This window comes from Ochotona curzoniae, unplaced genomic scaffold (genome assembly GCF_017591425.1).
Source record: "Ochotona curzoniae isolate NIBS_2020 unplaced genomic scaffold, NIBS_Ocur_1.0 contig_908, whole genome shotgun sequence".
NCBI lineage: Eukaryota > Metazoa > Chordata > Mammalia > Lagomorpha > Ochotonidae > Ochotona > Ochotona curzoniae.
Window position 1 is genome coordinate 13938581 of NW_024466607.1, and position 14775 is coordinate 13953355.

At 60.2% G+C, this 14775-nt stretch overlaps 2 protein-coding genes across 2 annotated transcripts; one reads left to right on the forward strand and one right to left on the reverse strand.

Annotated features, from left to right (window-relative positions):
• The first annotated feature begins 1005 nt into the window (after positions 1-1005).
• Positions 1006-6934, forward strand: TMIE (transmembrane inner ear). The gene is made up of 4 exons (XM_040994978.1): positions 1006-1101; positions 2988-3105; positions 5845-5994; positions 6304-6934. The coding sequence occupies exons 1-4, from the start codon at positions 1006-1008 to the stop codon at positions 6402-6404; spliced, it is 465 nt and encodes a 154-aa protein (XP_040850912.1). The 3' UTR covers positions 6405-6934.
• Positions 6935-8403: 1469 nt separating this feature from the next.
• On the reverse strand, positions 8404-12688 carry PRSS50 (serine protease 50). Its single transcript, XM_040994986.1, has 6 exons — positions 12589-12688; positions 12327-12497; positions 10937-11219; positions 9964-10247; positions 8823-8989; positions 8404-8649 (listed from the first exon to the last, which is right to left on the reverse strand). The coding sequence occupies exons 1-6, from the start codon at positions 12686-12688 to the stop codon at positions 8404-8406; spliced, it is 1251 nt and encodes a 416-aa protein (XP_040850920.1).
• Between the last annotated feature and the right edge of the window lie 2087 nt (positions 12689-14775).

Genomic DNA, 14775 nt, shown 5'->3' on the forward strand with positions numbered 1-14775 from the left:
CCTGGGCTTGAGCAGAGTTCCTGCTTGCTTCCTGAGGAGGATGGGATGACCAGCCCATCCGCGAGGGTCTCCTCATGGGCACCCTGTGCCAACATGGATCCTGATTCCTGCCCTGCCTTCTGCTTCCCGCTGCTGTCAGTCTTGTTCCTAGGAGGCCTCAGCAGCCCTGACTCCTCAGGGTCGCCGGTTCTGAAGGCACGCTTTGTGGAGGAGCACCAGATGATCTGCTCCTGCGCAGCTGTCCCTGGTGAGTTGCCTCTGCACTCCTCACCCTCAGAACCCCACTGCACACCGGGGCTGGTCATGGCTGCAGCCTGGGTCAGGCCCCACCAGAGATCAGGGCCACTATCACAAGCCGAGCTCAGAGTTACGTCTCAGCCCACCCTCTCCCACAGGGCGGAGGACGTCCGGTGACTTCAGGAACCTTCCACAGCCTCAGCAGATGGCATCGCTGTACCAACCGTTGCTCCCCACTCCACCTCCCTCTCCCATCCCTAGCAGCTCTGGTGCCCGGAGTGACCAGAGCCGCCTCTGGGCAGGAAGCCAGGCCAGCAAGCCCAGGACATCCCTGAGCGCCTGTCACCATGGCAACCCGGGCTCTGGACCTCCCCCCTCCCCACTTCCAGTCCATTTCTCAAAGGCCAACTTCAGGGCGAGGAGGGCCAGCCCCTCGCCTGCTCCCGACTGGGGAAGAAAGGGGGACCTGTTGATGCAGGAGCTGACGCCCCCACCTGTGGCGCCCCTGCCTACCCTCCCCCGTCACTTCCACGCCCGCACCTCTGCTGTGTGCCCGGGGCCGGAGGGGGTCCGCAGCCTTCCTGCCCCACCCGCAGTGTGGATGCGGACGGCTGGCACAGGAATCCGACACTCATGATGAATTAATGATGCCCGCTAGCCCGCCCGCGCCGAAGCTCGCCGCCGCCGCTCCTGAGCGCCACCTGGCTGGCCAGGGGCATCACCCGGCTCCCCTGGGCGGCCGCAGCCGCGCGCGAGGGCGCCGCGAACATGGCGCGGCCGTGGCCCGGCATGGGGCCCCTCTGGGCGCTGGGCGGCGCGGCGCTGGGCATCTGCCTCGCGGGGGTCGCCGGGCAGCTGGTGGAGGTGAGGCTGGGCGGCGCGCGGGGGGTGGGGGGTGAGGATGGGCTGGAGTTAGAGGCTGGCTTTACCCCTAGGTGTCCTGGGAGGGGAGCCCAGCACCGCCCGGCCTCGGGGAGCCTGGGGGGGGGACCCCAATCTCAGCGCCCCCAGTTTCCCTTTCAAAGTCTGCGGGAGAGGTGCACCCTGCAGAGCTCCGGGTTCCCCCAGGCTTCTGTCTTTGAATTGGAGGACACAGGTGGCCTAGGGGAGATCTGGACCCTGACCTTGCCTCTTGGGAAGTGGCCTGTGCCTCCTAACTTCCTAGGGATCCAGTCTGGGGAGGGGGAAGACAGGCGTCGCCCTGGGATGGAGGTGGGGCTGAGGAAGCAGCCCTGGCTGGGGTGGAGCCCAAGAGGCGGAGTCTGACTCATCCCTGGTGATCCAGGGGGTCTCTGGGAGGTCTCAGAGCTGGGCTGCCTGGTGAGGTGTTCTGGTTTGGCAGGGGCAAGGAGAGTGAGATCTGGAAGATGGGGGTGTTGATCAGGAACACCTGCAATGTTCCAGGCCTCCTCTGCACCCCACTCCTGCTGAACCAGAAAGGAGGTGGACATCAGGTCACTGCCAGGCCAGAGGGAGGAAGCCCAGGGCCGGGGAGACGTGAGGACAGAGGGGCCCAGCTGTGCATGGGGGCAGAGGGGGACAGGATGGGGGCAGAGAAGACAGGTGACAGAGGAGACACGGGCCTGGAGTGGGGCTTTGAGGGGGACATGGGGGCAGGGCCCTGCACTCCAGCGAGGCCTGTGCCTGCCTGCTGCTGCTGACCAGGGGGCGTGTCCAGGAGGCTGGGCCGGAGTCAGGTGTCAGCTCTGGTGTCCCTGAAAGAATAGACGAGCAGGCTGGACCCTGGAGGCCTTTGATGCTGAACGGAGCTGGCCATGCATGGGTACAAGCCGGGGCTGGGCCAGGGTCAAGTCGGTTCTGAGCGGAGGACTCGTCTCCCACCCTGTGAAGTCAGAGAACTTGACCTTGGTTCCTGCAGCCTTCTAGTCCTACAGCCTTGTCAGGCCCACACACTGAGCCTGGGGATCCAGGGATCCTGCCACGTATAGATATGTGCCCAACCCCACACGTGTGTCCTTGCGCCTGGGCCCACCTGTGCATCGGGCAGCATGCTGCAGAGTATGGGGGTCCTCCTGTCAATGTCCACCCCCCCCCAGCCGGGGGACGTCTGGAGCCATCCATTCCTGTTATAGACACGGAAAGAGGCCTAAGCCCCACTTTCCCCACACAGCCATGCGCTTTCACGAAGTAGCACCGGGAGGCTGGGAGGTGGCTGTGCCTGGCTCAGGCTCCAACACACATTTTATGCCTTGGCCTCCAGGTGTCGCTATTGCACTGCAGTTTTACTAGGTGGTCCTTTCCTGACCCAAAGTGACTTTGAGTAGAGCAGGCCCATCTTAAGAGGCTACCCAGGGCATGTCACAGATGAGTGGAAGGATCCTAGGGCCCTGACTCCTACCTCCACTCCCAGACCCCACTGGCAGAATAAAAACATACAGTCTGTCCCCATGCAGCCCTGGCCTGGCCTTGTCTCTGGCTTTGGTTCTGAAACCCCACCTGCACCTGCCTTAATGGGAGAGGGGTTAGGGCTGAAGCAGGGAAACCCTGAGGTTTCTGGGATCATCAGCCACTCTTCCATTGCCAGCCCCCCGACTCTGTAGTCTGGAGTTCAGTTCTCTCATTCTAAATCTGGAACTTTCCAAGGTCTAGGCTGTTGGCTGTGGATGACCGGGATGCTTGATTAGAGGGGACTGGGAGATGCTTGGACTGGGACCCCGGGCCCCTGTGGTCCAGTCCCAGCCCGCCTGGCCTCTGCTTGCCTGCTCACCCGCCTCTCTCCTGACCCACAGCCCAGCACAGCTCCGCCCAAGTCCAAGCCGCCCCCGCTGACCAAGGAGACGGTGGTATTCTGGGACATGCGCCTGTGGCACGTGGTGGGCATCTTTTCGCTCTTCGTGTTGTCCATCAGTGAGTAGCTGCCCATGCCTTCTCTCTTGTGCAGTGGGAGCACAGCACCCCTACGTCCCATGTCCCCAACCCCGGGCCCACAGTTCAAGCTGGCTGGACACCCACAGGAGACCTGTGTGGTAGTTTCTGGCACCTTCTGATGCACACAAGGTCCCCCGTGGAGGGCTGATGGGACAGTGGTGACCCAAAGCATTCTGCCGGCCCCAGGGAGGCAGCCGCAGGGCAATTACAGTAATTATAGGGAACCGGAGGAGGAGGACGTGTCATTTTTCCCTCCTGCCTGGCCTCCTGATGCTTTTCCTGCAGTCGGGCCAGCTTAAAGGGCCCACGCCCAGGGCCCCGAGCAAGGCCACCCTCCTGCCGAGATGTCCCACAGATGGGGGTTCTCCTGGGCTTTGAATACTGCCTTGTCAGACACTGTTTCCCGGGCGTGGATGACTCACGGCCGCCTCAGTTAAAAGCAGGAGGTTGGTGCTTTGCTGGGGTCTTCCACGTGCAAAGCTGCATGCGGCAAAAGTGAGCTCAGTGCCATCCTTCCCCGGCATGGGGGTCTGGGCCCTGGGAAAGCACAGCAGGCGGGCAGGCCAGGGAGACTACCTGGGAGATGAGGATTGGGTGCAGGCAGCGAGAGCAGAAGAACCCCCACCCCACAAACTCCAGCCGGGAAAGGCATCCCCAAACCTGGGTGGGGTGGGAGCAGAGGCTGGGGACATAAGATCATGGGGTGACCCCTGGGGGACCAACACTGCACTGAGGGTCCAGTTGGAGCCTTCCCAGAGGGCAGGATGGCCAGCATGGGACCGGTCCAGATGTGTGGGCTCCAAGCCAGATATGTGACATCTGAATTGTGTGAGCTGCTCCTGGCACCAGGAGCGTTTCCCCTCCCCGCCCCCAACACACACCTCATCTGAGTAATCCTAACCAAACAAGTGTGAGGGCCCTGAGCCAACGGGCTGAGCAGCTGCAGACCCAAAGAGGCGCCCCCATCCTAGACCCAGGCCAGCTCTACTGCTGAGGCCCAACAGCCCCTGGGCAGTGCTCAAAACCTGCTGCTTCTGGTCACACAGTCCCAGTTCCTGGTCAGCCTGGGCCTCCGCGGTACCACTGCACCTCAGAACCCATGGGCAGAGGGGCTGCATCACATGGAGTGCCTTCCTCAGCCCAGCAGCTGGTGTCCCTCAGCCCCTGCCTGGGCCCCAGAACTCTATCCCTGAGCCTTCTGTTTGAAGAGCGCAAAGGCGGGGTGGGACAGGCCTACGGTGAGGGTGGTGGTGTTGAGCCTGGCTCTGCGGCCTCCCAGCAGCTGCCCGCTCAGCTCCCTTTGAAATCTCAGCCTCTGAGGCCTGGGACCAGCCTCCATGGAGACTGAGTGGGCCTAGTTCTGAGAAGGTGCCAGAGTCGGGGGAGTGAAGTGGGAGGAAGGATAAGGCACAGGAGCCAGTAGGGTCAAGGTCGGGGGTTAACCTTGGGTCTTGGGCACAGACACACACACACACACAGAACTGGAGGAGACCCAAGTCCAGCTTTGGGATGAGAAAGGTATGCCATCTGGTCCCATCACCTCCACCACCCCCTCACCCTGCTAGTGGTGTACAGACTACAGCAGCCCTCATGGCAGGTGCCCAGATGTGCTGGACTCTCCAGTCCCCTACTCAGGAGCCTGGTCCTGGTCCCAGCTTGAGACACTCAATCCCAGAGACTCAATTGTTCACTTTTTTTTTTTTCCTTCTAAGGGTCTGGGAGAGAACAAATGGGACCACACCATGAGGAAACATCCAAAAAAACCATGCGAAATGGAATTGTGAGATGTTTATCTTGGTGCAAACTTTCCTTGAAATACTTGCGTCCTTTTTTCATGATACACATTTTCCCACATTCCTTTGTTTTTTTGTTTGTTTTTTGCACCAAAATAAACTGAGCTTTTCAGTTCCTCCTCCATGAGCTTTCTGAGGGACCCTCGTATCTGCCTGAACGACCACTGCTTTGGCTGCACGAGGTGACTTCGGGGGGCGCTCTGGCCCAGACTACACAGGTCTGGTTCGACACCTCAAAATAGGCCTGGCTTGCCTTGCCGGCTGCCGGCTGCCAGGAAGTTATGTCATCTGATTTATTATAGGAAGCAGCTCCCTCGTTCCCCCTGGGGCTGGGGTCAAGGTGGTCAGACTGTGGGGGCTTAGACAAACAAGCTTGAGCCAGCCAGGTCCTGGCAGCCCTGCCCTGCCCTGCCTCTTGTCGCACAGGCCAACTCCATGCCCTGGCACAACTGCTGTGGACGCAGCAAGCCCTTGGCTGGCACCCCACTCCTGGAATAGCTCTGTGTGAGGTGAACGCCCTGGCCAGAATTTGGGCCCTCGCACAACACGTTCCCTCCCGGGCCAGTGGGAATCCTCAGGGAGGCTGGGGATGCGGTCACGTCCATGGGGGTGTGAGCCAGCTCAGGCCCGGCTCCCTGGAGCCTGAGGAGGAGATGTATGGCTGCCCAGGGAGTAGTCCCACAGGCCCTAGGGAGCCCCAACACTAGGCAAGCTGTGCCCCACCCTGACCCCTATCCCAAAGGGTGAGACCCTCAGGGTTGGGGCTGGCTGCCCATCTCACAGGGGCCAAGCCACGATGGAAAAAGCAAGGTCCCTTGTGTAAACTCTGTGGAGCAATTGCCAAAGCCGGCAACCCAGCCTGGCCTGTCTATGCATGGCACCTGTCCCAGCTGCTCCCTGGAGACCAAACCTGTCCCTCCTGCAGTTATCACCCTGTGCTGCATCTTCAACTGCCGTGTGCCACGTACCCGGAAGGAGATCGAAGCCCGCTACCTGCAGCGGAAGGCGGCCAAGATGTATACGGACAAGCTGGAGACCGTGCCGCCACTCAATGAACTCACAGAGATCCCGGGAGGTGAGTGGGCCCTGGCCAGCCCCGGCCACTGTCCCATGCCGCTGCCACATTAGCCAGCCAGTCTTCTCAGGGATGTGGCCGGGAGTGTCTGTGTTCCTCTCTCAGCCTGTGGCAGGCTCAGGGTGGCCAGGAGATCCCACACAGAGACAGTCAGAGGGAGGTGATGACAGCAGGAGGCTGTTTGTTCTGCACAGAAGAGGTGGCTGGTGGAGGGTTGGCACGGTAGGGAGCCAAGGACAGGCCAGGATGCAGGGGCCCTGCGGGGCTCAGGTCTCATGGTCACTGCCTAGCCTCTCCCCCTCCCCACAGAGGAGAAGAAGAAGAAGAAGAAGGACAGCGTGGACACAGTGGCCATCAAGGTAGAAGAGGATGAGAAGAATGAGGCCAAGAAGAAGAAAGGGGAGAAGTGAGCAGTGTGTCCTGCAGGTGGCAGCAGGGTTGGCTTGCCCTGGAATTCAGTCCACAGGCCAGCTCCCAGCTCATGCACGGCCCCCAGCAGGCCAGAGGTGGAAGCCCACAGTTGTGTCCTCAGAGCCCAGCAGGCATCTGCCCGGACCCCACTGCTCTCATGCCCTCTTGTGGGCACTCTGCTCGGCAAAGGGGGCCCTGTGCCATTGTCCCTCTGCAGAGCACACACTACATTCCCCACCCAGACGGGCCTCTGTCCAACCTTTCTGCAAGGGACAGCAGTGGCTGTGATCGAGTGGCCCAGTGTGGGACTCTGAGGTCACCCCCAGCTTGACTGTGAGCAGGAAGAACTGGGACAGCCGGGACAGGGGCCTCCGGCCGGGCCAGACAGCTACCAGGAGACTGCCCCTCCTGGCCAGGGTTCCAGCCCAGAGGAGCCAGAGAAAGGCTATGGGAGCAGGGAAGAAACAGGGTCCTGGGCCTGCTGGCATGCATCCAGGGGGCCCTGTGGCTGTCCCCATGCCCCTGTCCATGCCTGCTGGGGTCTCTGCCCAGGTTGGCATCCATGCATCTACCGCCTACTGAATAAAACAGCACATAGCTTCCTTTCCATTGTTTCTGACCCACACCGAAGGCCACAGGGCTGGCAGGGGCTAAATCCTGGTGGAGGGGCTTCCTGCTGCATGCAAAGTCCCACAGACATGGGAGACAGAGACGCCAGCCTGCAGGGAAGTAGCTTCCAGAGGTGGACGAGGTGAAGGCCTTCACTCGTACACACACACATATACACGAACATGCACTCACACATGTATTTATACCTACACACACACACACATGCACTCATGTTCTCACACAAGTCGCTCACACCTACACATACACATACATATATGCACTTGCACACATGTACACATATGTACACAATGCACTCACACACATGCTCTCACAGTCGCACATACACATGTACTCACACACGTGCTTTCACACACATACACACAGATGCTTCATATGCTCTCACATAGTGATTCACACATACACTTGCACTCACACTTACGTCCCTGGGGTATTGATGTGGGAAGTGGCCTAGTGATGGTGACAGGTGGCTCAGGCCAGACTGATGTCCCCTCCCTGGCTCCTGAATGGGGTGCCCAAGTCGGAGAGGCAGGCTTCAGCCTGAGGAGGGAGCTGCCTGCTGCTCTAGTGGCTGGAAGCTCAGAGTTGAGTCACACGGACCCAGGTCAGCACAACACGGGGGTGGTGGCCCAAGCTGACGGGAGGGAGGAGCATAGGGCCTGAGCGGCAGAGATGTGGAAGGCCGGGCATGGGAGAAGGCTCCGAGTTTCGCACCCCAAGCTGGGGCAACCCTCTGCCCTGGAGCCTGGCCCATGGGCTTCTCATAGTGGTCATGCTGCCCACGCAGGCTGTGAGTCTCCAGGGAGCTCAGACAGCATGAGCCCAGTGGGCACTCTAGACAGCAGCGGGTAGAGTCTGGTGGACAGCCACCCCCAGTCCTGGCCCCTGGCTTCCGGTAACCCTGGTGGGCTGGTGTGGCCTACTCACAAGGATCCTGCCTGATCCCAGCAGGTGCCGGTCCTGGGTTCCAGGCAGTAACCTAACTAGAGGGTCAGCATGCCCGAGGGCTCTTTGGTGTCTGAAAGGCAGCCATAGTCAGGGAGCACCTGATCCTCTGCCCTTTGCCCAGCTTCAAGCTGTGTCCTGACAGTACACTCTAGGCTCTCCATCAGCTGATCCTGGTGTCATCCCTGCCCCCTCTCCCCACCCGACTCCTGCCCTGAGCCCTTGGTCAGAGATAGACCTTGGGGGCTGGGGGGTGTACACTTTTCAGCATAAGCTGTCCCAAGGCCCCAGTCCACCACCATCCTGTTTTCCTGTGCAGGCAAGAAGGCAGCCCTGGGAAAGAAAAGCATTTAATTGGGCACCTGACTTCCATCTTGCCTCATGGGGTTCTGAGAGCCGTCCATGCTCAGGGCAGGGGCAGCCGGCTCAGTGACACAGTGCAGGGAGGAGGCTGAGAGGCAGCAGGAGTGCCAGCAGCCGGGCCCTGGAGGGGGCAGGTGGGCTCCGGGGCTGCTGGTTGTTGATAATGTCCCAGATCCACTTGTGGTAGGAGGAGACTTGCAGATAGATGGGCGGGGCCTCACTCTTGCTGCAGCCTGCACCCCAGCTCACCATGCCCAGAAGGTACCATGTGCCCCCTGAGAGGCAGGTCAGGGGCTCGCCAGATTCCTCCTGCGGGCACGGGTGGAGGACACAGAAGATCAGGAGCAAGGTGAGACCTGGTAGGGGAGGGGACTCAGCTTGGGGCACACCCAATGGATCCTTCAGGCAGCTTCTCCTTTCCCCCACCCCCGGTCCACCCCACCAGGTGCGCCTGGAGGAGGGCGAGCAGGGAGCAAGCTCACATAGCAGAACTCCTCCCTGTCCTTGTCCTCGGCACACAGCATCTGGGGGTTGACGATGCGAACCACCCTGGGCATTCTGGAGAACCTGTGGTAGAAGGTCTCGCACTCCTTGGTGCTCATGATGGTGACTTCCTTCTCCTGAATGGTCTGGTACTGGGGCTGTGTGCCTATGAGACAGAGGCTCCTGTTCAGGACTGGTCCCTCACTGCCGCCCACCCTGCTCCCATCTGCTCACTGAGCTTCTCCGTGCACTGCCCCCAGCCTCTTGGACGTGCCATGGACAACCTGGGGACCTCCTTGGACGCTGTGCCACAGTCTGAGCTGGCATGGGCACAGAGCCTGCGGCAGACTGCCCCCACAACTTGCTTTTCTCACATCTGGTCTCCCCCTCTTGCAGAGCCCAATCCCCCGGGGTCCCCTAAGGTCTCCTTCACTCCCTGGGCATCTCACTTTGGTCACTCCATCGCTCCTGGAGTGCCTGGCTGGTCTTGCTCAGGGTCACAGCCCTCCTGTTATTCATGTCCTCTGCAAAGGCCTCTTCCCCTCTCCCACCCTGACTTCTCCCAGACCCCCTGCATGGAGCCAGGGGCCAGCTCTATCCCAGGGGTCTCCTTCCCTGCCCTCAGCTCCTAGGAGACAGGGCACTTTAGATCAGTAGGCCAGTCCTCACCCTCTACTCCCTCCACATGGGCTGGAGGCCCCCAGGGATATGCTTTTAGGTCACAGGGAGGGGCTTCTCTCTGGTGGGCTGGGGGTTCCCTAAAGGAAATGGGCATTCCTAAGACCCAGCAGGCATAGCACCCTGGGTAGGCCTGCTCCCCAACTGCACAGAGAGGAGACTGAGGGTCCTGAGGGTGTTGAGGGCCACAAGATGACCCCACGTGACTCCCTAGGGGTGAGGCGTCACACAGGCGCATTCCCTGTCCCTCTTGCTCAGCTTTGCTGCATGTGCCTGATGCCCTGGAGTCGTGTGTGGGCAGTATGCATTCCCTGAGGCCCAAGCAGCCAGGATGTGTTCACTACTGAGGCCTTTGAGGGAAAGGAGGCCTCCGTGCATTACAACAGCATTACAGAAATGCCCGCCCATGGACCAGTCCCTGCAGGAGGAGTAGGGTGGGGTGGGGTGGCGGCACTGACTCACTGTTGTCGCTGGAAAGCCCCCAGCCCGTCACGGTGCACACTCTCTGCTCCTTCACAGCGAAGTCAGTGCCAGGCAGGCAGATGGGCCAGATGTACTTGCTGTACATGAAGGCCCGCTGCAGCTTGAGGAGGCCGATGTCATTGGCGCGGCCAATCCAGGACCAGTATCGCTGGGCCCGGAACCTGCTGTTCACTATGACCTGGGTCACGGCGACTTCAGAGATGGTGTCTGCCTTCCGATTCAACCACGGGGCCCCCATCTGCACCGTGTAGTGGACGTCCTTCCTGAGGAGTGCCTCCCGGGGTGGGGAGGGAAGTGTACCATCAGCCCCAGCCCGTCCCTCTAAGGTGGGCACCCACCCACACTGCTGCCAGTCCTCACGACAGCCCTGCACCTTACGGAGGGAGAAACGTGTACACAGAAGCCCCATGCCCTGCTCGGAGCTACACTGTCACCAGGAAGCAGCAGAGCTGAAGCGTGTACCCCAGCTCCCGAGCCTGTCCTGGTGGGTGCCTTGCTTGGTGTTGGAGGCTGGTACATATGTCTCTGCCATGCCCCTCACTCCCGACATACCCACACACACCTGCTGTGTGTCCTGCGCCCCAGGACCACCTGCCTTGGGTCTGAGCGAAATCCCCCAATCTCCCGACCCCACCCCCCCACACCTGGGGCCAGGCTGACTCACATGCCTGTGATGAAAGGGGGATTCAGTTGGTGGCAGTAAAGGGGCAGAAATGGAAGAGCAGGGTCTGTTCCCAAAATGGGTTCCCGAGGGACCAGGTGGGTACTCAAGGACTGTCCCAGAAGATTTCTTTGGGACTCAGCCCCCTCCCGCCCATCGACTAGTTCACAGCCAGGGAGAGGCTGGGGCTTAGGCAGCAAGTTCCACAGAGGGCACAGATGACAATGCTGGACCAGCCCTGCAGGGTAATTGGGCCACCTCTCCCCTCCCCCACCAGGGTCCCCCACTCACTTAATCAGGCAGTGGGCCACAGTCAGCACCCACCGGGAGGAAATGAGGGTACCAGCACAAATGTGAGAGCCATTGGCCCGAACACTGACCATCCACGGCCACCGCCGGACCATGGCCTCTGGGTCCCTGAGGGTGGGGTCCCGCTCCTTGGAGATACCGCAGGCTGAGGAGGAAGACAGGAGCCTGAGGAGGGATACGGTCACGTCCAATGGCACAGCCCCTCCTCCAGCCTCCCCTCCACCTCGGCTGCCTCGACTAACAACACTCCTGTTACGCCCTGCAGCTGCGCATGTGTGGACAGGGTGGTGGCAGGTGGCGGGAGGAGGGGGGTGAGTCTGTGCTCAGACAGACCTTGCCACTGCCCAAGTGTCCCTTTCCCTGGCCCCAAAGCCCAGGCTGGTGACCCCTGCTGACCAGCCCATGACCCCAGTGGTTCCTCCAGCCACCCAGCCCTCGCAGTACCCTCTAGACCCTTCATTGGGCACTCCATCCAGACCCACCCTCAGCACCCTCTCCTGTGGCTCAGCCAGAGAAAGGTGGGCAACCTGTGCACCCAGCCCCAGCCTGAGCAGGAGACCCAGCAGCAGTGGCCACAAAAGCTGATTTGCCCCCACTGTCCTCATTTTATGTATTTGAAAGGCAGAGAAAGTGAGAGAGAGAGACAGAGAGAGAGAATCATCATCCACACACATCAGCAGGGAATGGAATCAGAAGCAGAACAGCTGGGACAGAAACTAGGAACTCCAATATGGGGTGTGGAGGTGCAGACATCCCAAGCAGCGACTTGTCCGTGTGTCTCACTCCTGACCTCAGATTTAAATTCCTGAGGCTCTACACCATGCCACCTGCCTGCAAACTAAGCACATGCGATGCCAGGCAGGGGGTGGTGTGTATTCCTGTCCAGAACAAGTGCCCACTGCTGCTGGGGAACTCCTCTGTCAAGGAGAGTTTTGGCAACAGCTTTTCCATTGGAGATGTACTTGGCCAGCGTCCCAGTGTTTTCCTACCGGGGACAGGAGCAGGTGGGCTAAAGTGGATGGCATGGACGGGGCAGGTCCTGGGTCAGAGAATTTCTGTGGCAGCGCAATCAGGGGCATGGGTCCTGGGAGGTAGCAGGCGCTAGCTGTAGTGCTTGGGGTCCCTGCCACTTGCACAGGAGGCTGGCTTGAGCTCTGGGCTCCTGGCCCAGCCCTGGCCTCTGGGTTTCACGTGAGTGCTTCCTACAGGGCTCTCAAAGAACTTGGCTCAAGGGTTCTGTCCCCACAGCCACCCTGACCCTGTGGATAGGGGGAAGTGGGACCTTTGGCAGCAGGCCTAGCTCAGGCACAGACCAGGTCAGAAGCTGGAGCAGGGGTTGAGGCAGTAATCCCACCGGGACCCCTGGACTCACAATGTAACACCTGGACCGTAGTCTCAGGTGAGGTCTGGGGGTCCGGCTGGCGCACTGGAGGACTGTCTGACAAACAGCTGGTGTTGAGGGTGCAGGTCACGTTGGGTTTGTCCTGGGTGGCCAAAATGGTTACGGCCGATGCTTCTGTGGTGTCAAGGGTGCCCGAGCAGCCTGTGGAAGGACATGGAGAGGGTGAGGGGGTGAGGGGATGAGGAGGTGAGGGGTGCGGACCGGCGTTGGGGAGAGCAAGAGCGGGGCTTACCTGGGGGTCTCCACAGCAGCAGCAGCAGCAGCAACAGCAGGGGCAGAAGCAGAGGGGCACGGGTGCGGGCACAGCGGGGCGCGGCGTTCCAGGCCTCCATCCTGGGAGAGCAGCGTCGCCGCCCTGCTCCTCACGGCCCGACCCCACGACGGCGCCCCCCACGGGCCGCCCGCCGGAGCTCAGCTGGCACGCTCCTGGTGCCCGGGCCGCGCGGGCTCCCCCTGGCGGCCCCCGCCCGCGGAGCCGGCCCCGTGACGCACGATCTGCCTTCCTTAGGCCCTGAACTGCTGCTCTCCAGACTGCCCAGTACGGCCAGCTGCCGCTCCGACCTCAGGCCACTCTCTGCCAGTACCTGGATCTCCTTGCCTCTCGTTCCACCGTCCCGGGCGACTGTTTGTTTGTTTGTTTTTTGCTGTTAACTGCCCCCCCCCCCATGCAGGGCAATGAAGACCAAAGCCAAGGTGTCTGTGTGTATTTAGTGCCCGAGCTTAGTGTGGCCCCACTGTGGCTGCAGTCGGAAAAGCCTTGGCCCAAGGCCCTGAAATGTAGCAGGCTAACATGGTTTTAAAGAATGCATCACTACGCACTTGCCTCCAAGGACCCTCCCACTCTCTATCCCAACCAGGGAATTGGGGTTGCAGAGAGTAATGTACCCCCAACCCCAGATGAGAGATTTTATACATAGTACGAGGAAGACCGTGGTTTGGAGAGCCTCATGGATCCGCTGCCTGCCAGTGCAAGATCCCAGGGCTGCTCAAGTGACCGGGTCCCTGACACCACACGGGAGAGCTGCATTGAGTTCCCGGCCCCAGGATTTACCCAGTCCCGTTCCTAGCCGCCATGGGTCTTTGGGGGAGTTCTCACATGTTCTCCTGCTCCCTTGCTCTGTCTCTCTGCTACTTCATTTTTTTTTTTTTAATCTGGAAAATCCTGCAAGAAGACTTAGTTCCGAGCTATTGAAAAATGCGACCTGACAGAGCATGCGACCAGCCAGGACATGCAAACACTGACCCAGGCCTTGCATCTGGAGAAGAGACACTCCAGTTGGCCACTTAAGGCCCCAATCTCAGAAAACAGGAAGATGGCTCCCCAAAGACTAGGGTGCCTGGCCGTGCAGACCCTGAAGCTGCAGGTCTGCCTTGTGGGGGGGCTGTGGGGGAGACCCTTTAACCCAATCTGAGATCCCATGGTGGTGGCAGAGGCTGCCCGGAAGCTCACGCTGTGCACACTGCACCATTTTCCTGCCTGGCCCATGCGCCCCAGTCCCAGCTTGAGGAGAGGAGGGACCAGGAAGGTTTGGCAGATCCCAAGGGACACCAGTGGAGGGGGAGACCTGTAGGTTCCAGCACCCCGGGCACAAGGGCAGCTTCTTGGGGAAAGGAACTCTACGCTCTGAGAGCCGGAGAATGGACGCGGGGACCCCAGGGATGGCTGCAGCATGGAGAAGACCAAGCAGGGGCTTCAATCTTTAGCAGTCTCCAGAGCCACATGGAAGACCCTGGGCCAGCACTGTGGCACAGTAGACTAATCCTCCACCCTGTGGTGCTAGCTGAAGCCCTGGCTGCTGCACTTCCCATCCAGCTCCCTACGAATGCTCCTGGGACAGCAGCGGAGGATGGCCCAAATCCTTGGAATCCTGCATCCACATGGTACACTCAGAAGAAGCTCCTGACTCCTGGCTTCAGACCAGTCCAGCTCTGGCCCTTGTGGGCACTTGGGGAGAGTAAGTCAGCAGGTGGAAGAACTCTCTCTCCTTTTCTCTCTGTAACTCTGCCTTTCAAATTAAAAAAAAGAAAAATCTTAAAAAACAAATAAATAGGGCCCAGCAGCGTGGCCTAGCAGCTAAAGTCCTTGCCTTGAGCACACTGGGATCCCATGTGGGTGCCAGTTCTAATCCCAGCAGCTCCACTTCCCATCCAGCTCCCTGCTTGTGGCCTGGGAAAGCAGTCGAGGACCGCCCAAAAGCTTTGGGACCCTGCACCCACATGGGAGACCTGGAAGAGGTTCCTGGTTCCCGGCTTCAGGTCAGCGCAGCACTGGCCGTTGTGCTCACTTGGGGAGTGAATCATCGGACGGAAGATCTTCCTCTCTGTCTCTCCGCCTCTCTGTATATCTGACTTTGTAATAAATCTTAAAAAAAAAAAAGAGCAAATAAATAAAAATGGACAAGACCCTGGGGGCAGGTTC

Coding starts and splice junctions, on each gene's coding strand:
- PRSS50 (XM_040994986.1), bottom strand. CDS start 12,688: ATGGAGGCCTGGAACGCCGCGCCCCGCTGTGCCCGCACCCGTGCCCCT. Junction 12,498..12,588: donor GCTGCTGTGGAGACCCCCAG/GTAAGCCCCGCT, acceptor GTCCTTCCACAG/GCTGCTCGGGCACCCTTGAC. Junction 11,220..12,326: donor TACGGTCCAGGTGTTACATT/GTGAGTCCAGGG, acceptor ACACATGCGCAG/CTGCAGGGCGTAACAGGAGT.
- TMIE (XM_040994978.1), top strand. CDS start 1,006: ATGGCGCGGCCGTGGCCCGGCATGGGGCCCCTCTGGGCGCTGGGCGGC. Junction 1,102..2,987: donor TCGCCGGGCAGCTGGTGGAG/GTGAGGCTGGGC, acceptor CCTGACCCACAG/CCCAGCACAGCTCCGCCCAA. Junction 3,106..5,844: donor GCTCTTCGTGTTGTCCATCA/GTGAGTAGCTGC, acceptor TCCCTCCTGCAG/TTATCACCCTGTGCTGCATC.